General features: G+C 32.5%; 3 protein-coding genes and 1 long non-coding RNA gene across 4 annotated transcripts; 2 read left to right on the top strand and 2 right to left on the bottom strand.

The window, feature by feature from the left end:
* Nucleotides 1-4,166: 4,166 nt before the first annotated feature.
* On the bottom strand, nt 4,167-5,645 carry LOC145592791 (uncharacterized). Its single transcript, XR_014102486.1, has 3 exons — nt 5,449-5,645; nt 5,198-5,363; nt 4,167-4,911 (listed from the first exon to the last, which is right to left on the bottom strand). It is a non-coding gene; the product is annotated as an uncharacterized LOC145592791 (long non-coding RNA).
* Nucleotides 5,646-12,553: 6,908 nt separating this feature from the next.
* On the top strand, nt 12,554-18,200 carry LOC145591267 (ubiquitin receptor RAD23d-like). Its single transcript, XM_081647677.1, has 12 exons — nt 12,554-12,784; nt 13,724-13,885; nt 14,600-14,650; nt 15,249-15,319; nt 15,460-15,528; nt 15,632-15,809; nt 16,191-16,379; nt 16,475-16,540; nt 16,618-16,665; nt 16,754-16,863; nt 16,944-17,022; nt 17,827-18,200. Exons 1-12 carry the CDS (start codon nt 12,719-12,721, stop codon nt 17,962-17,964), a joined length of 1,227 nt encoding a protein of 408 aa, XP_081503803.1. The 5' UTR covers nt 12,554-12,718; the 3' UTR covers nt 17,965-18,200.
* A 1,078-nt stretch (nt 18,201-19,278) lies between these two features.
* LOC145592790 (uncharacterized) lies at nt 19,279-20,939 on the top strand. Its single transcript, XM_081649300.1, has 4 exons — nt 19,279-19,613; nt 19,823-19,926; nt 20,052-20,223; nt 20,444-20,939. The coding sequence occupies exons 1-4, from the start codon at nt 19,434-19,436 to the stop codon at nt 20,543-20,545; spliced, it is 558 nt and encodes a 185-aa protein (XP_081505426.1). The 5' UTR covers nt 19,279-19,433; the 3' UTR covers nt 20,546-20,939.
* Nucleotides 20,940-22,914: 1,975 nt separating this feature from the next.
* On the bottom strand, nt 22,915-24,393 carry LOC145592789 (small ribosomal subunit protein cS23). Its single transcript, XM_081649299.1, has 2 exons — nt 24,000-24,393; nt 22,915-23,353 (listed from the first exon to the last, which is right to left on the bottom strand). Exons 1-2 carry the CDS (start codon nt 24,261-24,263, stop codon nt 23,069-23,071), a joined length of 549 nt encoding a protein of 182 aa, XP_081505425.1. The 5' UTR covers nt 24,264-24,393; the 3' UTR covers nt 22,915-23,068.
* Nucleotides 24,394-24,661: the final 268 nt, after the last annotated feature.

Raw genomic sequence — 24,661 nt, 5'->3', positions numbered from 1 at the left:
AGATTTTATAGAATTGGGCCAACTGTTTACCTCGTTTGCGGATTTGGCGATTGGCTACGACATATTCTTGGCTGCATGTTTGTGTAGCTATAATAGCTGCAATAGCCTTAAAACACAACTATTATAACATGAAATATAGCCTAACTTGTTCTTCTTCATATTTTAGCTAACGTTCTTCTTGTGTTGTTTTTTTCTTTCTTAAATTTTTAGTATCTTTTTTTAAATTCGTTCTCTTCACTTTTCTTTCCTATAATAATTTCAAATTTTGATCATAATTTTCATCAAAAAAAAAAAATTTCTCCTTTGTTTTTCTTCTTTCACTCTTCATTTTCTCTCTCCTATGTTTTCTTTACTTTTCTCTTTTGTTTTACTTTTTTGATTGATTTTATTGCTTACTATGGAATTAGTTGTTATTCCCAAAGAGAGTATTTTGTTTTGTTAATTTGTAATTAGGTATTTTAAGGTTATATTCAATTGTAATTGTATTTTGTTTAATTTCTATCAATTTGATCTATGTATGAATTTTGATTTATTATGCGGTGATTTTGTAATGAATTTTGATCAATTTGATTAGGTTTGTGAACATGTAATTCATATGATTGAATTTACAACCTTTATTATGAACACAAGAAAGTTGAAGAAATAAAAAATAAAATGATTATGAAACATACGTTTAACAATATGAACATATGCATTGAAAATATGAATATATGCATTTTAAAAAATGAACATACGCATTCAAAATATGAACATATGCATTGGTTCATTTTTTAAATACGTATGAACATAAGCATTCCAGAAGGTGAACATATACATAAAAAATATGAGCATATGAATTTCAAAAAGTGAACATATGCATTTCAGATTGTTTACATAAGCATTCAAAATTTAAACATAGGCATTTAAGAAAGTGAACATATGCATAAAAAATATGAATATACGCATTTCAGAAAGTGAACATAAGCATTCAATATATAAACATAAGCATAACACAGACAAAATGAGAACATTTTATGAACATTAAGAATATTTATCATATGAACAGCAAATATTAATATTATGAACATTTTAAAAGCATTTTATGAACATAAGGTATCCGTTTGATTTCACTAAATTTTTTAACAATCCCATTTCGAACAAAAGAGTATCGAACAATATCCAAATAAAATTAAATGATATTCATATAAATTCAAATAAAATTAAGTGATATTTACATAAAATTACCATTTTTTGGGAGAATCTGTTTGATTTTTCTTCATGGTTGTTTTTGAGGAGAGAGGGTGAATTGTGTTTGATTGTTAGAGAGAGAAAATCAAGAAGTAATAAATTTTAGATATTTCTATTCAAAAAAAAAAAAAATCAGAAATTTAAGTTGAGAGTGACGTTTTTGTATATATATATATATATATATATATATATATATATATATATATATATATATATATATATATATATATATATATTAAAAAAAAATAGTTGTTGGAAGTGACGGTTTTGTATAACTGATAGTTGGGTGGGCTGCGTTTTAAAGATATTTTCAGTTTTTTGGATGGGCTCATTTTGATTTGGGGTTTTTTTTTTAATGGGGTGTGTTTGAAATTGGGCTTGTGGGCTGGTGTTACAGCTAAAAGAGATGCACAAGGGTGCATCTTAGACCAATTGGATTTGCTACCCTCCTAATCTCTCATATACTCTTATTATTTTTATATTTCATTTTTTCTGAAGAAATTGCTGCTTTATCTTTGGACAATACAACTGCAATTCAGGCCCAACACTATACAATCACTACTTCACAAGTCATTCAAATAAAAAAAAAAAAAAAAGAAAAAAAAGAAAAGAAAAGAAAAATAACATACATTTTCTTTATAAATTTGAAGCATCTCGTGTATAAGCATGAATAAATTCTAGTCGTATTTTACTAAAGAATTACATCTTGCAAGGTGCAACCAAATAGAACAGCCAATTGTGTAATTGATGTTATACGACTACGAGTATTCATTTATGTGTACCTAAGACAGTAGAAATAGTACTTTGTAGGAGAAAAATAAATAAAAGTACAATTATTTAACTCAATTACAATATTCTTGTACATAATTTGCCATTCCTTGAAAGGTTTAGCTTTTGTGGACTCCTTTCACATAATGAGAAAATTTTAAACCAAGACTTGAAGTTAAAACTCACAACCTCCAACTTAAAAGGTAAAGGAACTACTAACTACAAGTAATTTTTACCATTGTATTAGTACTCTGTATCTTGTATCATACATAGTATTAGTCTATAAAGTTATAAGATACGGATTTTTATCAGTAATCATTGAGGAAAAAAAAAACAATCAACCAACACTGAAGTTGCACATAACATTTAACGGAGGTAGTACATTGTATAGTTCCTTCCTAGGCATGCTTGTTAGAGAGATTATTTCTATTTCTAGTTACTTTGAGAATATTACCTTTTTCACTTTTATAGAGAAGTGAATAGTGTAGCTCACGCTATGGCTCACCTATACCCTCTCAGGTTCTCGACAAGAGTTTGGGTTGGGGGTTGTCCAAGTGTGGTGGAAGATCTTGTTGCTTCCGACTTTTGTTTGAGTACTAATAATTAGGACTGTTCATCAGTCTAAGATTGGACCGAACAGAAAATTAGAATTTTAAGAACCGAAAATCGGATCGATTAAGCTAGGACCAAACCCGGTTCGGGTGAAAGAATCGGTCCAAATCTGGACCGGATCGCTTTGGACCGATTTAAGAATTTTTTAATAATTTTATGGAAAACTCGAAATAAGTAAAGGAAAATCTACACTTTAACGTCTTTTTTTTTGTGTATTTAGTACAAAAAAGCTCATAAATTTAAAGTTTTCTAAGGTTATTAAAGATAATCTTAACCATTATTTAAGGTTTCACGCATATTTTTAATAAAAAAAAATCGGTCCGGTCCAAGACTGATTTTTATAAGGTTTAGACCAGACTGAAGACCAGAAAAATAAATTTCTAGACCCGAAGACCGGATCGAATTATTCGGTTCCATTCGGTCTGGGGTTGGTCCGGTTTATTTTTTCGGTCCGGACCGATTTATGAATACCCCTACTAATAATAATTAGTCCTCGGGGACGTCTTTCTCAAAAAAAAAAATATATATATAATCTGTAATAACCATAAAATGTTAGTCATTAAAAAATCATATAAAATATTTTCCATAATATTTAAATCTTATGTTCAATTACAATTTTATTTTTCATCAAATTAATTTCCAAATATAATAAAATCAATCTCATACTACGTAAATAAATACAATAATCCGAACATTGTCCACGTCAACAATTAGTTACGGAGTTTGTTTTGAAACATTAGTTACGGAGTACTTGTATATCATTAAAAAACTTGTTCGAGAAATTTCATACGGAGTAGTAATTCACAGCTAGTTCTTGCATAAATTGAATATGCAAGGTGTTGTCACTATACATTTAAACTTTTGCCCCTTTTGACAGAAGAATGTAATGCAAAGAATGGATGAGACGAATGCATTGAATTTGGTAAGGACGCAGGTTTTTGACTTCCATTCTTCATCGTTCCTTCTACGTAACATTTATATTTATGTCATTTAATAAACAAGCTACACATTCTTTCTTTAAGAGTTATTGTGCACTTGTCTAGGACGGATAGGAGTTACCAGTTGCATACATCTAGTTGGTCCACACCTTACAACGAGGTAGCCGAGCAAAACGACATATACTAGTTTAGTTTGTTAAAATCTTGATGATCGGGTTCAGATTGCTCTTTCTAGCTCCAAAGTCGATAGTCCCTATTCCTTATCCACTAAGGGTAGAGTAAGGCTATCCTAACTTATACTCCGTACTTCATATCAATCAAAGCTCGTCGGTTTTAGGTTTTACCATAACATCTATTACATGTGGAGAATAGATCTTCATCCTCTCAACCAATTTAAGTTTACCAACACATCTTCAAAAACAACTTGCTTCAAGCAAACACATAACAATTTCATTACTACACCTACCAAACCGGCTATAGTTGGTAGCTTTATCCAAATTTCATTGTGATTGCAAGCGTACACTATTTATAATCTTATTACTGACTGAGAATCAATACCGCATAAATACCTTCAATTGTCACAATACTTGGACTTTAGCTAAAGGAAGCAAACAATCATAATGCGGACAAGCAACCGTCACTAAGAGAGGTTGGCAAGCACCGTAAGGTTAATTCTCCAATTGGATGTTTGTGAAATAGCGACTTCTGCATGGAATACAAATTTCATACAAGATGATAAGCCTAGTACACTGTCAATAAATTGACTAGAACTATAGAAACAAGACCAGCTACGTCTGTACAAAGAAATCAAAAGGCCTGATGCTCCAAATCAGAGATTTCTATAACGCTTTAACTTAAATTCATCAACAATATATCATTAAAAAGGCATGTTTACATGTCATATTAGAAACAATTAATCATAAACGAGATCAACGAAGTTTCTTATCCTTTTCTAATGAAGTAGGCTGTTTATGCAGCAGCCATTGCTTTGTATTGGTATAAAGTGCGAGCCAAACAAACTGGGAGAAGCAAACAGACATAATTATAGCTTCAAATAGGAAAGGATACCTTTTTAGAGGATTCATAACCATGTAAACTACGTGGAGCACGAAAGAGCAAACAACAAGAAGGCTCATGACTAATGATTTGAAGGTGATAAATGATCTGATCTTCCCTGAGTCTTTCTTCCTAGGAGCATAAAAGAGGAGGTAGGAGAGTGCGATGTATGCCAAAACAAGCCGGTCACGACATAGGAGTGGAAACATCGAGAATAACCCAAAATGACTTAACCATCTGAAAACCAAAGGTTCTTCAAGAGCCAATAGACTTGCTGGCAGAAGAGGCAGTAAAATTGACTTCTCGTGGACTGCAGAATTAATAAAGCCACAAATATAAGATGTTCAGCAATAAGTGCTAAAATTATCAAAATGTAATGTTCAATAAGATGAAAGTGAATTAAAGCTTACCTTGAATTGAAAACAAGTAAAATGAGAAGGAACTATTAAGTAAGGCATAGAGGAAAAAGAAGAGTTTACAAGTGAAAAAGAAGAGATCACTGTGCATTCATCCATAATTATGAACAAATAAACGGTGATGAATACCATCTAACAAGTACTTAGCAGAAGGGCATGAGAAGGTTTACTGTTTCATACTTCTAAAAAGGCTTCCTTTGAATGCAGATATGGCCACCAGACTACAGCAAATGTTCCAATGACAACCAAGGCCAGTTTTGACACTTCAAGGAAAGGATTGCGACGCCTTAAGCATCTACCAAGGAGATGGATGAAAAATGCTGGAGCAAATTATGCACTCATCTGTCTGAAAACAATGAATTAAATGATTTCAAAACACAAGAAAAGACAGCTGTAACACAAGTCAATTTAATTTAAACGCAGAGACCTACTTAACAAGTTCTTGCCTATGCCAAACAGGGTTGAATGCAAAGGCTCATTCTTAATTCAGCCAAAAAAATTTTGAATAAATTCTTAATCATTTTTTCTCTGCACTTTGTATCTCCTATAATACATCAACTAATTCATATTTTAAAGAGCACACTACATCTTCTTAAGAAGAATGGCGGCCTAATTTCTCCTTTATACAGATTAAATAAAAACAAGGGAAATAGGTCACTAACAACAAGCATGTAAGACAAAAGGATAACCAGCAATCCCGTGTTACTTTTTGTCTTTACAAGAAATGCATAAACTCAACTCATAACTCAAAAGTACTTCATAAATGCATTAACGATTAGATTTTGAAGCAAATCAAGCAAGGGATTTGGATAATTTCACATGCAGTGGCCAAACTTGCATCCAAAAGTAAAATATAGTTGTTAGGGGAAATAGTGAGAGGGGGGAAATTTGAACCATGGCATAAATTCATAATATGGAGGTTTAATGCTTGTTTGTAATTTCAATCCCTTTACAAACAATTTACTTTAGATTAAACAGAAAAAAGGCTGGACTGGTTTTGCTATTGGGGCCTGAACTGGAAGCCAACCAAGTTCAGGCCTAGCTTACATAGGATGTTTGGACTAAGAGGTAAGGAAGCACCTGCTTATGGATCAAAGCAAGAGTGAACAAACCACAAGCTACTGTAGACACCAAATTTTGATTCTACTTCTGTAATTATCACTATTTTTATCTTTTATTATTATAGTTATTGTTTTTGCAAATAATTACTATTATTTTGCTAAATATTTTTATAAACTTAATGACTTTTTTTTTATTATTTAAAACGAAGAAAACGAGCAATAATTATGATTTTTATTCATAATTTCCAAAATACATGTTACAATTTGTACTTCTAAACTACTAAATTACAAAATATTGAAGTACAGCTAACACCATATGCATTTTTACCCTGCTCCATTAAAGTAATTTTCGGGTTTTACTTGTAGATAAGCAAGTAAATTAATGCAGTCATTAGAAGGATCACTAGCCCCACAATGTACATGAAGTATACCCGTATCATCCTCATGTCTTCCTCGAAGGTGAAGACAGACTGATCTTCCTGGTTATCTTGAAACATGGTGGCCGAACTTAATGGTGGTTTTTGTTTGGTTTTTTCGGGCAAGGAGGGAGATAAAAGAAGATAAGAAATAAGTGGTGAGTGGAGATTTGGATAACGGTAATTTTCTTTTTATAGTAAAAAGTAGGTATTTTATACCGTATTTTTATACGTATATGTATAATAATCTTATAGTATAAGGTACAATATTTTTTGTCTCGCCAGGAAAATATGTCATAAACAAGTGTTGTTTAACCCTTTAAAGTATAGTAAGTATATTGGTATGTTCACTTAGGCCCCGTTCTTTAGAGCTGCTCTACTCTGCTCTGTTTGCTCTGCTCTATTTTCAAATAAATAATTAATAATAACAATAATAATTAATATTGTATTGATGATAATAATTTATTATTTTAAATAATTATAATAATTATTAATATTAAAAATAATTATAATAACTATTAATATTAATAATAATTAATATTTATTAATCATAATAATAATTATAAATAATAATATTAAATAATTAAAACTATTAAGAATAAATATTTAATAATATTATTAATTAATAATTTCTAATAATTATAACAAATCTTTGAAAAAAATAAATAATAATAATAATAACAATGAATAACAATTTCTTTTTATAAACATTTGATATTAGAATCACAATGTACAAAAACATTTAATGTGGGTATTGATTGTTATTTTATTCAGTTGAATTATTTTTCAAATCTTTCCATACAATTTATGAATTAAAAAAAAAGAGGTTGTTTTCAAGTAGTACTTTGTATATCATTATTATTTTGAGGGTTAAAAATATATGATTAAGACATATTTATAAGTAAAATAATTATTACTCATTAAAGCATTTAATTTTATAATTTTTAAACTGTTATCTTTTATCTTTCTACTATTAACATATGTTAAATATGGTACACATTTATTTATGTTTTCACTCACCTAAATCAATGGTATATGCACTTAATAATAATAATATATAATAATAATAAAAATATTAACAACAACATTAATAATAATAACATTAATAATAGTATTACTAATAATGTTGAAATCTGCTCTGCTCGGCTCAGCTCGGCTTAATAATAGTATTACTAATAATGTTGAAATCTGCTCTGCTCGGCTCGGCTCGGCTCTGCTATCCTGAAATCTGCTCTACTCTGCTGAAATTTAATCTGCTCTGCTCTGCCCAAAAGCTCAAAAGAACAAGGCCTAAGTGTTAGAACACTTTTTTTATTTTATCTAGTGATTTTTGCAATTTGTGCAATACTCTATTATGTGGTCAGCTTACCTATAAAGTCCACTACTCCAAAGACTCATGCCCAACCAATGTAGGGAAATGACAAACATTCCCACACCTAAAGAGGTACTACATGTCATAGTACTAAAGTGACCTCCTTTTATATACACTTGTTTTACTGCAGACCAAAATATCATTGTCTTTTTGTCCCGCAGTTAATACTTGATCCGATAAATACAAGTTCGGACCAAACCCATCGATATTTATCTAGTTATTGTATGGATGAGAGTAAGAAGGGAGATACGTATGGATAGAAATGTATAATTGTTTTGTTATCAAGAATGTATGGTTGTTCGTATAATTACCATTATTATGTTGAATAGTAGGTGAATAGTGTTTGCAGGTTATGTTAGTGCGTAGCAATGTGAGTATCCAGCGTTAAAATAGGATCCTGCTTCTTGTTTTCATCATTGTCTTTTTTATTTTTTTTATTTTGCTGAAAATACATGTCAAAGAATGGTTCTGACATTCTTTTGATGTTTCGTTTTGTTCCTTTTGTTTTACTTTTTTTTTATTTTTTTTTTATTTTTTTATCATATTTATTTTTTATGACTTGCTTATTTCGGTCTAGTTTTTGTATCCTTTCATCAATTTTGATGAATAATTGTCAATAGTGAATTGATGTTACCTTTTTTCCCCCACGGTTAATATTGTATCCAATAAATTTCAATTTGGAACAATTGTATCAATATTTATTTGACGCTAATTGGGATGGCTGGATTTCATACGCATCACATATTGCATATCACTATTCAAAACACTATTTGACACTATTCAAACAGTATTTTCCGTTACGTTTATGTTGCCAACGTGAATTTGAGCTTCTGTTTTATTTGTTTTCCTATTGTTTTGATCTAGTTTTGTATCTTTTATTTATTTCTCTTACGACTATATATGAATTTGAGTTTTAGTAGAGTAAGGCAAGATAAGAGTTCACCTTTTTTTTAAAGGTCATTCGATTAAGGGAATATATTTTACTCTTGTCTACCTTAAATTTATGTCATATGACTTAATATTGTATGATTTTACATGGTATATTTTCACTTTGACTACGTCAATCTTACGACTTTATATGATTTACCTTACTAAAGTAAGGGTCATTGTTTGTAATGCTCGTATGTATAAGATTTTGTCGTATGGTTAGATGTTTTCTGGTAAATTTATATGTACTGTCTAATAAGAGCAAGGGTTAATTTTTATTTTTATGTAAGTTCTGAAAATATTTTGTCCATCCCTACTAGTATTGTAACCTAATGTCTTTGTGTAACTTTCAGAGCTGACATCTTAGGGAGATATTTATTTTATAAGTGGTGTTTTAGTACCTTTGTGAGTATAATAATCACTTAATAGGTTTAGGTACTCTGTCATACATATACCACGTGAGTATTTTTGAGTTGTGACATGACTTGGTTATATATTTTATTTTTTGTAATACCATGGCATTTTAGAACCTTTTTTATTATATGAATATTAGAGTTGATTAATTACGGTTTTCTTTATTTTACCAGTTTAAGTGTTGCAAAACAGATTAAGTAGTTTGTTACATATAAAACGAAAGAATTTAATATCAAGATTCTCATTATTACCGAAATCTTGATATTTACCATTTAATTTACTTTTTTTATTTACAAATTAACCCCTTTATTTTCCTATAAATACCCCCCTAATTTTCTCATTGGAGGACACCCAAAAATTTCCTACTAATTCTCTCTAAAAAATTCTCCTCTAATCTTTTGCTTTAGTTAAAATCTCTCTAATTTGGCTTTATTTTTTTAAGTTATTAGATTATAAAAAGCATCATATAATTAAGTTGTTATTTTTTTATTTAAGTATTGTTATTATCTTTGATTCCTAAAAAAAAAAACACAATAATGCATAGTAAAAAAATAAAAAAAAAATAATATAAATGCATAGTAAAAAAGGAAAAAAAAAAGGTATAAATGGAGAAATTGGAAATTTGTGAGCATTTTACCTTTCAAAAAACCATGAAAAATAAACCATCAAGCCTCTATAGTCAATAAAAATTTATGTAAAATGAGTTGAATGCTGATGGCATTTAACTTACCAACTCTAAGAGTTGAATTTTCATGTCAACCAAACAACCTTAAAGTGTTGACTTTGATAGGAGTACAACTTTACTTAAGGGATCTAATGTCTACTCCCTATTTCTAGTAATCACAATCATGTGTTTGTGCATTTTTAAAAAATGAGTTTAAACATTTTAATTGAAAACTTGTAGAAAAGTAAGATTAGAAGTCGTAGTAGTTGTGAGTTAATGTACCATGTGCACTTCATGGCGTTCAACTTTGTGGATGTTGCACTAAGATATAAGCTTTCGATTTTTATTATTACTCCGTATTTGTTAATAATGTTCATAATATTTGAGGAGCACGTTCACAAGACTTTGCAAATCGATGAGGATTGAAATTCAGCGTAAATTGCAACTGAAGCCTATTATAAGTTGAGCAAACAAGCTTGAGCTTCACAATGTAGGAGTGAAACCGAATGACCATAATTTTCCCTTCCATGAACATTTTGGATAGCATATGAAAATGAAATTACAATGTAAGTGGAGGTTTTAGGAAATACTTAGTAAAACTTTTTTGTGTACACTTGATTTACGATTATACTAGTGTTAAAACAGTTTTAAGGTAACTTTTAGTCAATTTGAAATATCTTTTAACCTAATATGATTTTAATGTATATAGAATATAAAAAGGTTTTCTTTTTTTTTTTGGCAAAATTGGCCTCAATAGTATGAACAATTAACAAGTTGCACTCAGCAGCACGAACTTTGACTAGTAGCTCAAACAGCACGACCTATAACATAAGGTGCACTAAACATCATGAATGAATTTTGCCACCTGAGATTCTCTCGAAAACCGCCATACTTATTATTATTTTTTTTTTGTTAATTAATTTTTAAATGCAATTTAGTTAGGCTTAAAAATATATTTTGAATTGCAATTTAGTTAGGCATCAAGAACCTTACTAATTACATGTACATTGTATTTTTTTTAAGGTGATGTTCACTGTCTAATTAGCCCAATATTTTTATTATTAAAAAAAAAAAAAAAAAAAAAAAACCTGCTGCTCCCTTGAATGATAACCATTCCCCTGCCCCTGCTGCCATCCTTACCTAAACGGCGACCACCCTAGGCAAGGGTTCGCCCCTACTTAACCCCTTCCCTGCCGGAGTAGCCTCATCGTACCCCACCGGTCCGCAACCCTTTCCCCACCCATTTCTCGCCGTTCAACACCCACCCCGAAGCAAGCAATCTATTTCTGGAATTTGGCTATGGCGAACCAATCTAATTACACGGCCAAAGTCCATACCAAATATCTCCATTTTTTCTGATTTTCGATTACTTTGGAGATCCTTTCAGGCACCTATTCACTTCAACTTCAATTACCCTTTTACAATATGGTTTTAGGGTTGGGTGAAGTGGGGTTCCGATCGACGCGGTGGGTTTCAAGGTGGTTGTGGGATTTCGGTCTGTTGGGGTGCGGTCAGGTGAGAGGGGGTGGTGGGTTGTGGTTAGTGGTTGTGGGTGTGGCCGTGTGGGGTCAGTTTGGTTTAGAGGTGGCGGTGGGGGATGGTACTGGTGGTGGTTATGGTGAATGGTGCTGGTGGTTGTGGTGAATGGTGCTGGTGGCATGTCACCTTCAAGAACCATACTAATTACATGTTTTTTTCATTAAAAAAAAAAAAAAAAAAACAAGAATGCCCAACTAAATTGCATTTAAAAATTAATTAAAAAAAGAAAAATAATATAATATTACGTATGGGCGGTTTCTGGGAGAATCTAAGGTGGCAAAACTCAGTAATGATATTTCGTGGACCTTATGTTATAGTCAAAGTTCGTGCTGCTGAGCGCAACTTGTTAATAGTTAATGTTGTTGTGGCCAATTTTGTCTTTTTATTTTCCTCAAAAAAAAAAATAAAAAAAAATAAAAAAATAAAAAGTTTTTCTAAGGGTAATATAGTAATTTTCACACACTAATATTCAAATTTTACTACAGTATGTCACTATCTATTAACATATGCTAAGGGCCTGTTCTCTTTAGATTATTTTCACTTCAATTCAACTCCAATAAGTTCAGTTCAGTTCTTAATTTCCTTTTTTCATAAAATATTCAGTTCAGTCAATCAGAACAGATCCTAAAAACAAATCCTTCCATAACACTTGTCGTTACCTTGTAAAAAAATTCTCTCTTTTTTTCGTATTTTTTTTTGGGCAAAATCTTTAAGTAAACTATTTATACCCTATGATATTTTCTTTCCAATTTGACAATCATATTCCATATATATCCAAATGAAATAATTCTAAGGGCCTTTTTTAATAGACTGGAATCAGCTGAATTGAACTGAATATTTTATAAGAGAAGGAAATTAGGAACTGAGCTGAATTGAACTGAAAATAAACGTATGAAAAGAGGCCTTAAATATCTTTCATATACTTTATATTTTGTAATACTATTATCATAAATATTTAACAATAAACTTTCCTTTCATTTTTGAGTTTTACTCAGAAATTTTATCTTACCTAGATAATTTTTGTTAATTCCTCTCAATTTTTTAATATAGTTTTTTTTTTAAAAAAAATTCAATAAGAAGAATCCTACTGCGCAAGGCAAGTATATCACCTAATCACTATCCCACACAGTCTCTCATCACATTTGACATCACCGCCTATAAATATATTCAATTTAATTAATCTAGAGAGAGAAAATCTTTTCTTTTTATTTTTTTTCCTCTAATAAAACCCGTTTCCAACTCTCTCTCTCTCTCTCCTCCGGCGACGACGACGACGACGACGACGGAAGGGTTTTCCTTCATCGAAAGATGAAAATCTTTGTCAAGACTCTTAAGGGCACTAACTTCGAGATCGAAGCTAATTCCGATGATTCTGTATATCCCCTTTCTTTGATTTTTGTTGTTTTAATTATTCATTGATTCGTACTGAAAATACCCTACTCAAATTTGTTTGCGAATTATGTTTGGTTTAGATCTAATTTAGGGTTTTCGTTTTTGAGTTTAGTGTTTTTCGTCGTTAATTAGTGTTCCAATTCGTCAATTCAAGGGTTTCTTGTTGTTGGGAGAATTAGGTTTTATTCAATTGCGTGTTTGCTTATGTTTGTGTTTTTGTTTGATTTGATTAGGGTTTAATTGTTTGTGAAATTAAGTGTAGTAGTAATCAATTAGTGTGTTGTTTTGGATTTTTGGTGAGGTTTTTGCGATTGTGAGTGTGAGATAGAAGGTAGGGTTTTGAAGTGTGGTGGTAGAAAAGGGTTGTTTTACGCGAAAGATTTTTAGTTCGCTGTTGTCGTTTCGAGTTAGGATATTGTACTGTGTTGATTTGTGGCTAGATGTTTCTGCATGTCTTCTGGTTGGAGTGTTGGAATTTAGCTAATGTCCGTCAACTGCGAATCACCATCAATTACCACTACTAGTGGTCGTAACGGGTTGTTTTTGGAAGCATGTCAGTGTAGTCGTGGATGTTTATTGTGATGAACAGTAGTTTGAGAAAGTTTTTGGGTTAGAATTTAGTATAATTAAGTTACATTTTCACCTGAGGATGTCCAGAGCACGATTTCGTTCTGGTGTCTTTCTTGATGTTCTTGAGCCATAGGTTATTGGTGTATTGCATTAGGATAACTGGTTTTCTATTAATGTGTGTTTTAAGCTTTTGATGTAAAGTTCTAATTTTTTGGGTTATGTTTTATAATTTCTTTTTTCCTTTGTTATGGTGAATGGATAAGCTGTACTGTTATTCTTGTCTTTGAATTTAATATGAGGTGCAATTTTTTTGTGTTTCTGCTGGGTCTTGACCAACAATTTCGTGTTTAGGTTGCAAATGTAAAGCAAAGTATTGAGAAAGCACAAGGTGCAGATGTCTATCCTGCTACCTCACAAATGCTCATCCATCAGGGAAAGGTTCTTAAAGATGAAACAACTTTGGGAGAAAATGGAGTTGCTGATAACAGTTTCCTTGTTATCATGTTAAGCAAGGTAGGCTCTTCACATTGTTGGTATAAATGCTTGTTGAAATTGTCTTGATCAGTGCTATTTTTTTTTTTTTTTTTTTTTGTATTATCACAATTCACAAACATGATAGAGAATTCTGTTGAATAATAATGATTCTTCACCCTATAGTCTTACCTTAGGTTTAAAGGCCTTATTGAATGTTACATGAGTGGCGGTGTTTGTTGTTCTATGAAGACCCCTTGCCAAACTTAATACTTTTTATTATGGTTGCTGGAGATTTGTGGTCTATTCTGTCAGTGCATTGCTCAATGCAGTACCTTTAGTATCATTAAAGTATTTCTTATTTTTGTTTTGAACATCCCTTCACAGTCCAATTCGATGTTTTGTTAGTATAATTTTGGAATTTTTAATATTATTTTTAGCTAATAATTGTATGAAAAGAATTCCTTGTGGTATCACTGCTAGGTGGCATGTGAGAGATATAAAGATTAAGATTGGTAGTTTTGAATTATTACAATACACTTGTTCAAACTGGTCAATTGTTAATCTATCCTTTATAATTATCAGCATGTATGGGTAATTTCCAACTTATTTAGCATAAGAGATTAAAAGCTTTTTAAAATTAGCTATTAACTTAAATTTGGGACATCCCAAAATGCTTCATGCTAACTGTGGTGTCTGTATGAATTAGCTTGAAATTTAATGGTTATTCTTTTATGTATATATTATTAATTGCAGAAGCCAGCTGCAGCTGGAGCTTCTTCCGTGTCCGCAGCACCTGCTACTCAGGTTAGCCTTTAAATTATATAAAGTGGTATGATGACATAGTTAACATTACCTGATTTTTATTTTTCTGAATCTGAATTGTACTATGATGCTTGATTGTGGAAGTGACATTTTTTCAAGGAAACTTTTATGTTTTTTGTCAAGTATCGAGTAAATCTCACCCATTTATCTTCATTAAAACATGAACGGGGCCTAAATATATTCAATATCTTGCTTTGATGGCTATAGTTGTCACAGTGATTGGATTTTTTCCTGGATGGTTTGATTCAGTAATTGGCTGCTGAATGTTCCTCTTTGGCAAATTTAACAATTTGACATGTAGAGGGGGCTGTCTAAGGGAGCTTTAAAGATTCAGATTGTAGACTTGTAGCTATATTATGGTGTTCTTGGCGAGTGAATGGTGACGTATAGTAATGTACTAATGTTATTATTGTCGTTATTGTGAATTTGCATGCTTCTTGTCTTGTCCATCTACTTGATGTGTTGTAGGTGAAGCTACCTTGCTTTTAGCTTTTGTGATATGCTTTCTGGTATTTTTGACTTTTTATTTTTTGTAGTTTAATGTTTGTCCTATGATTTAACAAGTGGCTCATATTTTTAGGCTCAGCCTCCGAGCACAACAGCCCCTACACCTGCAGCTGCTGTGCCTTCACCGGTTGCACCTCAAGCTCAGTAAGTTCCTGAAGTATTTTCCTTTTAAGATCCAGGCTTTGGTGTACCATTTTTTTTTATTAAATACTGGAAGTTGCTAGGCTTGTATGATATATACTATCTTTGTTACTGTGCTTACAAATGTTATGCTGTTATCTTAGGACCCAGACAGCTACAGAGCCTGCTGCTGTTGCTGCTGCAGCTGCCGTGACTGCGGCAGCTGCTGCTTCGTGAGTTTTAACCCTTTCTTAGACCTTCTCAGCAGTGTTTTCCATCAAAATAACTAATTTGTGGAACTTATTTATAAATACTAACTTATCTACTTGTATGCAGAGGGGATGCAAATGTCTATGGCCAGGCTGCGTCTAATTTAGTTGCAGGAAGCAATTTGGAGAGCACCATTCAGCAAATTCTTGACATGGGTGGAGGAAGTTGGGACAGGGATACTGTTGTTCGTGCTCTACGCGCTGCTTATAACAACCCGGAGAGGGCTGTTGAATATTTGTACTCTGTATGTCTATATACTACTGATTCTTCTTTGATGTTTTCTCCCTCCTACTTTGATTCATAAACGAGCATACAGTGTGCTTTCTTCATTCTAAAATTCTTGCAAAGATCTTATGGTAATCCATTGTTGCTTCATTTGACTTCAGTAGTGCCTCTTATTTGGTTCTTTTGATAAAGAATCTTCTGCTTCGGCATTGTGCCATGAATTGGACTCTGATATGATTCTTATATTGCAGCTGGGAGTTTTCTTTTTGATTTATTCTTTATATATCTACAGGAAAGCTGTTTTCCCCAATTGATGCAGCATGATTTACTGTCATGTTAATGGTTACTATTTTCTCTCCTTGATTCATGCTGATATAGAATCTTGGTCTGTCATTTTTAGGGAATTCCTGAGCAAGCTGAAGTTGCTCCAGTAGCCAGAACTCCTGCGGCTACTACTGGTGCGCAGGCTGCAAATCCTCTTGCTCCGGTTGGTAGTCCTCTTGCTCAGAACCCTCTTGGTCAGGCTCCTCAGGCAGCTGTACCAGCAAGTGGTGGCCCTAACGCAAGTCCATTGGATCTCTTTCCACAGGTATGCCAATGGGTTATCAACTTTTTAAATAATACTATAATTTCTGGTCTATAATTATCCTCTATTATCATCATTTGTTATTGTGTTTCACCTAGGGTGTTCCCAGTGTGGGTTCAAATGCTGGCGCTGGCTCATTGGATTTTCTCCGTAATAGTCAGCAGGTAATAGCCAATATATGTTAGTATATTTGCTGAATTGTGTAATTCCTTGATCCTGAATCATTATGTTTTCGATTTAGTTTCAAGCGTTGCGAGCTATGGTGCAAGCCAATCCCCAGATATTGCAGGCGAGCTCTAGTTTTCAGTTTGTAATGTATTTTCAAAAAATATGAATTTATTTTGTAAGGTCTAATATGTTTTTTCGACCATGTCCAGCCCATGCTTCAAGAACTGGGGAAGCAGAATCCACAACTGATGCGGCTAATTCAAGAACACCAGTCTGATTTTCTTCGCCTGATTAACGAACCTGTTGAAGGAGGGGAAGGGTATTTATAGATCTTTACTATTTTTTTTTTCCATTCCGAAGATCTAATAGGTTCTGACTATTTTTATATGTTTGGAGCAGGAACCTTCTTTCGCAGTTAGCCTCTTCAATGCCACCGACTGTGTCTGTGACACCAGAGGAACGTGAAGCCATTGAACGCGTATGTTTTTTTTTTTTTTCCCCTTCTATTATTATGTTTTTATATTGTAAAAATGTGTCATAAATAGAACTGAAGAGGTTTATGCTTCATTTTATGTGTCAGTGAATTTTAGGATGGGTCTTAAATTTTTGGCACAAGTGTTCTGAATAATGTTGGGGCTCATATGGATTAAGCAGTTAAAAGATAGAAAAATTTAAAAAGCTCACTTGCTACTACCTGCTTGTTATATCATTTTACATCTCATGTAAACCAACTTATGGTGATCAGAAAGCTGGTAAATTATAATTGCTTAACCTTTTTTATGATGTTTGTAGAAGTAACAAGTTTGTGTGTCCTATGTAAATAGAAAGTATGATATTATAAATAGTCTATGTGCACCATCTGTTATGACCTTTAGGAAAAGATTTGGATATTGTGGTACATGGCTTTTTTAGAAACTGAATCATGGAAAGTGAATCGTTTTTGGTTTGCGACTATTGCTGTACTCTGTTTATTGGACTTATCATTCGTCTATTGTTTTGGGCTGTAACTTTTCATCGCAAGACACATGCGCCTCATTCAAACCACATGCAGATTTCATTTTCCCCACCTTTCCTCGCCGTCTCTCTCCTCTCTTTGTTGCTGAAGAATGTTTTTACTGTGTAATGAGATATGTGATGAAAAGTGAACAATATATTCTTCACTGGTTTCTGTTTACTAATCAGAAGGTAGTTTACATAGGCCAGGGTTTATAGTTTCCAATGATTTGAGTAGTATTCGATGCTCTGACTCTGCCTACTTATACAATTTTTTTGGGTATTGCAGCTTGAAGGTATGGGCTTTAGACGGGCCACCGTCCTACAAGTCTACTTTGCTTGCAACAAGAATGAGGAGCTGGCTGCTAACTATCTCCTAGACCACATGGACGAGTTTGAAAACGAGGATGATGAAGGCCTTTCCTGAGTTTAAGTGGGTTTGTGTTGATTCTCATCGTTCGGCATACTCCTTTTTACTGCGTGCCAATAGAAGATTTGCGTTTATAATTGTCGGGCGCGTGAGATGGTTATTTGGATTAGTTGCAAACCTGGGATATATCAAATCGGCTAGATGTTAATCTGTTCAGTTTTATGTACCATTTAAACCTTTGATTTGCCTTATCTCATAAAATATAGCTTAAGCTAAGTGAAGAGTTTTTTTTTTTTTTTCCATCATCATTAACTTAGGTGCCCATGTTTGTTCGTCTATGGTAGTTCGTAAAATTATACTTGGCTAGCTGGCTTCATCTCGTCGATCCTGATTGGCACTACCTATGGAATAACCTTAGGTGCCTTTTCCACAGGGCAATAAACATCTTGGAGAAGAGCAATTGTGGGGATTTAGCGGGTTTCTAGAGCGTATATAGACGGATAGACCCACTTTGAATACGATTCTCTTAAGCCATTATTTGAGCAGATTCACTTTCTTGGTAACAAGGAACCTTGCCTTTTATCCCCCAACTTTATTGAAGAATTATGCTAAAAGCTAATTATTCGATTCGTAAAAAGTGACACTGCTAGCATGATAAACTAAGCTTGATACTTAATCAAGCTTCTTTTTAAAGACATACTCATAAAAGCAATCAGTCTTTAAAGGACGGAGGGAGTAGTTGATTATTAATTATGCAAAGTGGTCATGATATCGAGTCATTAATTATGCAAAATGGTCATGATATCGAGTCATCTAATGGGTAGGGGTCAAGTCTTAAATTTGCTACTTACAAAATCAAGTTTAATAAATCCTTATCGGTGTTCTGGAACCATTATTAAAATGGGATTTGTTCATTCTACTTCAGTTTTGTGCTTTACTTGACCAAGTACCAAAAAAATAAAAATAAAAAAAACACCATTCTATTACAAAGACAACTAATAATTGTTGAATCATTCTCATTTTATTTTTCGTTATTCAACATTTAAAACTCTTTTCTTTTTGTGATTCAATTTTAAATTACTAATACAAAGCATTCTACCCATATAAAATATGGCAACTTTTGACATTTAAAAATTGTATATGTGACTATTATTTTCAGGAGGAAGGATAACTTTTAACCGGTAAACACGTAGAACCCGCCACAAAAATGAATTGGTGGTCATCAATTTGAATATTTGTTGATATACTATTCCCTGGTCATAATGTTTTAGGGTCAATGGCAGTTCAAAAATTGGCATCCTTTTCTTACTATTTATACCCAAAGTAATTTCACGGCACCCTCTCACATGAAACCATCAAAGTCCCCTTCAACTTTGACCCAGTTTGTTCTTCCTTGACCCGCTTCTATTATCCTAGAATGATCCATGCTTATATATATAGCTTTTAATCCTCCCAATATATAACATACCAAGCTCTTGAACACAAGGAAAGTCTATCAAAACTCGAAAACAAAACTCGAAAGCAACATGGGAAAAGCATTGGATATTTTACTAGGAAGAAAATCTTCCAAGTTAAGTAGTTTGCTAGAGCATGCTATCACTAGGAACTCGTATCTCAAGAACTGGCAACAAGCACTCTTCTCCTTTTCTCAGTCCGATATTATCCAACTCCTCAACCTCGGTCATCAAGAACAAGCTCTTCTTCGAGTACTGCTCTAATCACGCTACCTCTTACTAATATTGGATGCCGCAAGAACTACTCCCTCCGTCTAAAATTAACTATCACGTTGATATGGTATATACTGTGATTTTAAAATGACAACTGAATTTGGATGGAGGTTGTAGTTCTTTAGATTTATTGATCATTAACACATATTTATGAGCTAGTCTTATAACAATCTTCATCTGATCAACAGATTGAGCATGTGATGAAGAGCAAGAACATGCTGGATGCTTTTGACATGATAGAATCTTACTGCCATCTTCTTAAGCAAAACATGTCATTGATTGAAAAGAACAAGTTAGTGTTTATTCTCCTGTTTTTCTTGATATCAATGGAATAATAATACTGTATATTCTTTAAAAGAATATGCTCAAGATTGTTGTCCTTGATTTCTAAATATATTATGTGATTTGTTGTTTTAGGGATTGCCCAGATGATCTAAAGGAGGCCATAGGAAGCTTAATATACGCATCTTCAAGGTTTGGAGATTTTCCTGAACTACTACACATCCGGGATTTTTTCAGTTCAAAGTTTGGGCAGGAATTTGTGGCTCAATCACTTGATTCTCCTAGAAATTTTGGTGTCAATGAAAAGGTAATTAGCACTATTAATTTCACATATGATATGTTCAAGGGTTTAACCAATAACTTTAGTGAACCGAATTAGGCAATTAATATGTGCACCTAGGTGCTCTCTTTGGCTGTTCATACGCGCTATATCTTGTACTGTGGTTTGTATACGTCTTTCTGTGTTCCTAGGAGCATGGTATAAGCTTTGATTAATTTAAAGTACGGGTTGTTGATTTTTGTTACAGATTATTCAGAAGCTATCAAGAAGAAGACCGAGTTTGGAAACCCAAATGAGCTTTCTTAGGGAAATTGCATCCAACAATGGCATCAGTTTGCAGTTACGCTGAGATTATTGTAACAACTGCATTCCTGAAATATGCATCTACAAAAACCATTTCTGACTGAACCTTCGAAGGCAAAAAACAGGGCTAATCTTATTTTTATGTTCGAAAATACTCATTTAAAGATTAGGAATTTGGTCTGTTCATCAACGTACATATTTGTGATCGAAGACTGAAGAACAAGGTTGAAACGCATTGCAACTTAAAGGGGGTTTCTCTATGGTTGATCTCACTCGGAACAAGAGCAATGCAGCTGTGGAAGTTCCACCATTTGGACGTGAAACTGTATAGTATAACCACAATCTTATACGAAGTAAAAGCTATCATGGTGTTTTAATAATTTTATGTTCTTGTATGATAATCAATAGATACTTGTATATTTTTGTATAATAATAATAATAACCATATAATTTAGTACCTCTTAGGCCCTGTTCTCTTCACCTTAAAAAAATTATATTAACTAAAAATAATTTCAGTTCAGTAAAAATAAGTTCAATTCAGTAAAATTAATTTCAATTCAGTAAAAATAATTTCAGTTTAGTAAAATTCAGTTTTCTTAAAGAAGAATTATAATAGAAAATCAGTAAAAATAATTTCAGTTAAGCAAAAATAATTTCAGTTCAGTAAAATTAATTTAAGTTCAGTAAAAATAATTTAAATTCAGCAAATATAATTTTGTTTCAGTAAAAGTAATTTCAGTTCAGCAAAAATAAGGTGAAGAGAACGGAGCCTTAGTCTAGCCATCTGTTTTGTTCATATAATGCTATCCTAAATACTTCTTCCGTTCTTTGTTTTTGCAACAAGTCAAGCTTTATGCATCCCAATGCACAACTTTAAACATTAATATCTTATTTACTTTGTATTTACCAGTGAAATCATTTAAAAAAAAAAACACACCGTGATCTATATAACAAAATCAAAATCTGAACTTAGCATATACTCCATTTGCTAAGTTTTCTCACCCCTTTCAAAAAAAAAAAAAAAAAGTTTTCTCAAAAGTTCGCTCCATTTCTTTGCTTAAGCACAGAAACTTGAAAGAACCAAACAGTCTGTATCAAAGAACAGGTAGTGACCTAATGTCATACAAGTATATGAGAATATCTTCTCCAAAAGTTTCAGTTGGCTAAACAAACAAAAGCAGCAAGAATTCCCACAAGACGCATGAGTTGGGCATCTCACAAATCACAAGCTATTACCAATGATCTTGGTATTATTACCAGTGCACGAGGCATCTGATAAACCAGCCATAGCAGGGCATCTGATAAACCAGCCATAGCAGCCAAAGAATATAGCTATGGGTATGATCTTATGGACAGTATGGCGTCAATTACATAGGCATGAAAAAATAAATTCATATCTGAATATACCAAAAATCAATAAACAGTTTGATAATAATTCGTCTATTGTTTAAACAGTTTTTTGTAAACAAGGATGTATTTTCTAATACTTCGTATGACTGAACATAGAAGTGTAGAACAAGCCAAAGAGAAGTTTCTGTGTGCTTCTCGTGTGAATTGAACCTTAGAATATAGACACATAAACTCAAGGGAAATTGTTCCGTGTACCCCTGAGGTTTTGAAAAATGCACCGTGTACTCTTGAAAACTTTCAAATGCACCATGTACCCTTGAGGTTTGTAAAAAAATGCACCACATACCCGATCGTCTTACAAATGCACATATCATTGACTTGTCAAACTAAAATTATGCCCACACACTGACTCATTTTTAGTACTTTATATTTATGGAGTAAAACCGTCTAAAAGCATAAATTACGTCAAAACTTGAACTCCTCGATCATTCTAAATCCTTAACTTTAAGGTGTTAGAATTTGATTTATCAATTAAGTTTGCTTGATAATTAAATGCTTTAGCATTATACTAGCATTACAGTGTAACAATTTAATAGAATTTAATGCTTATAGCCTGAGGTTTCAATTTAACAAAATTATCATTTGTTATATGAGTGTAGGGGTATTTGGTGCAAGTTCTTACTAACCTCAAGGGCACACGGTGCATTTGAAAGTTTTCAGGGGTACACGGTGCATTTTTTAAAACCTTAAAGGTACACGGAATAATTTCCCTAAATTCAAAGTGATATGACATCTTTATGTTTGATCAATCAACTAGATATTATATAAGGTATGACCAAAACAATTATATGACCAAAACATATTAGAAGTATTGAACACATAAAAAAGTTCTTGTAAAAATTGAGCCTTAGAAAATAGACACATAAATTCAAAGTGATATGACATCTTTATGTTTGATCAATCAACTAGATATTGTATAAGGTATGACCAAACACGATTAGAAGCATTGAACAAATCAAAGAGAAGTTCCTGCAAAAATTGAACCTTAGAAAATAGACACATAAATTCAAAGTGTAATATAGCATGTTTATGTTTGATGACTTTGATCAATCAACTAGATATAAGAGTGAAGTAGTAGCAATTATTCTAGTTGAGAACTCCTACAAACACAAGATACAACACATGCCTACAAACAAGAATATACCATATAACATGTACTCTAAGATGCAATATTACCACCACTTTGTTGCCACAAGTTGATGATATCAGTTGCTTGATTAAGAAGAATGATCATTTGTTTCTGAGATATCCAGGGCTTATTCTCAAGCAATACCTTGAGCTCTTCCCAAGCATCTTTCCGAGGCCAAAAGTAGTAGGGACTTAATGGAATCGTGCCATGTCCTGGTATGGTTTGGTCCAGGGCAAGACCTATGTTCTTCTCCATCCATATGAATTTCAATACTAGCCTTGGTTTATCCATTGGCTTCACAGCCACTTTGAGCTTCTACATTGACAGCATAATGACGAAATCAAATCAGTCACAACTTAACACAATACACAATCTACTCACCAAATAATATGCTATACTCAACATACCAATTTCAAAGCATATGATATCATAGGTTCAAAGAACATTATTAATTATTATTAGTTCACCAAGAAATCTTCATTATTAACAACAAGTATTGTTTTATGGGTAGCAGAAATAACAACCAGCATTTTTAACCTGAACATAAAACAGGCAAAATAATATAGCTCAATACACGAGCATAACCTACTGTAATTCATTCAATATTATCATATAAAATTGTTGATTATGTATTGTACAAACATCTATAATACAGTAAAATTACTCATGATATTTTTTTTCCCCCAAGAAACTCAATTTCTTCATCACAAACAATCAAACAAGCATTACAAAAATACCCAAATATATATTTCAAACACATCAAAATCTCCAATTAAACCAATTTTGGAATAACAAAAAATCAAGCAAAACATCAAAATCACTCTCCCAACGCCCAAAACAGAATTCTGACAATTCCCCACATCAAAATTTTCAATTACAAAAAGATTTAATAACAGAATTTCAGCCAAAAAATAAAACAAAAGAAAGAAAGAAAGAAAGAAAGAGAGAAGAGTAGCCTAACCTCTTTGGTGACTAGCAAGTCATCTTCAATGTCAATCTCATCCCCAGCAATGGCGATATCAGAAATGGTTTCAGGAGCAGCAGAGAGAGAAAAACTGGAATTCCTCAATTTCTTGTTCAATTGAGGAAATGAAGATGAAGAAGAAAAGGGTTTTGGGTTTGCAAAGGCGGGAGCTTTAAAGGGTTTGAGTGATAATTTTGGAGATGGGTATGTTGAAGGTTTAACAATGGCGTTGATGTTTGGTTGAACCGCCATTGAAAGCATTTTTTGAGTTCAAAATGAAGAAAGAGAGAGAAGGAGATAGAGAGATGAGAAAGGTGTGTTTCACTGAGATATATCACTTGTAGGATAAGGAAATTTTCTCAATGAGGTGTTTTCTGGGTTTTTCTTTTCCCTTTTCAAATTATCGTTTTCAAGACAATTAGTCTCAATAGCACGGACTACAACGTAAGTGACATCATCATCTTGAGTGACTTATGCTTAAGACTTTTTTCATTTTTATTCTTAAATTTCAAGCAAGTCTCAAGTTAAATATTGGAATTTCAGGACTCAACTTAAAACTTGAAATTGAGACCCACCTCAATTTTATTTTTATAATCTTCTTTTTTTTTCCACACTTTTCTACATATAATATGTCATATATTTGAGTCTTAGGGCTAAAC

This window comes from Chenopodium album, chromosome 18 (genome assembly GCF_948465745.1).
Source record: "Chenopodium album chromosome 18, dcCheAlbu1.1, whole genome shotgun sequence".
Classification (NCBI taxonomy): Eukaryota; Viridiplantae; Streptophyta; class Magnoliopsida; order Caryophyllales; family Amaranthaceae; genus Chenopodium; species Chenopodium album.
The sequence above is the reverse complement of the archived record's forward strand: the minus strand, read 5'-3'. Positions and strand labels throughout refer to the sequence as shown.

Coding starts and splice junctions, on each gene's coding strand:
- LOC145592790 (XM_081649300.1), top strand. CDS start 19,434: ATGGGAAAAGCATTGGATATTTTACTAGGAAGAAAATCTTCCAAGTTA. Junction 19,927..20,051: donor TCATTGATTGAAAAGAACAA/GTTAGTGTTTAT, acceptor TTGTTGTTTTAG/GGATTGCCCAGATGATCTAA. Junction 20,224..20,443: donor ATTTTGGTGTCAATGAAAAG/GTAATTAGCACT, acceptor TTTTTGTTACAG/ATTATTCAGAAGCTATCAAG.
- LOC145591267 (XM_081647677.1), top strand. CDS start 12,719: ATGAAAATCTTTGTCAAGACTCTTAAGGGCACTAACTTCGAGATCGAA. Junction 15,810..16,190: donor CTGTTGAATATTTGTACTCT/GTATGTCTATAT, acceptor TGTCATTTTTAG/GGAATTCCTGAGCAAGCTGA. Junction 17,023..17,826: donor AACGTGAAGCCATTGAACGC/GTATGTTTTTTT, acceptor TGGGTATTGCAG/CTTGAAGGTATGGGCTTTAG.
- LOC145592789 (XM_081649299.1), bottom strand. CDS start 24,263: ATGCTTTCAATGGCGGTTCAACCAAACATCAACGCCATTGTTAAACCT. Junction 23,354..23,999: donor ACTTGCTAGTCACCAAAGAG/GTTAGGCTACTC, acceptor CTGTCAATGTAG/AAGCTCAAAGTGGCTGTGAA.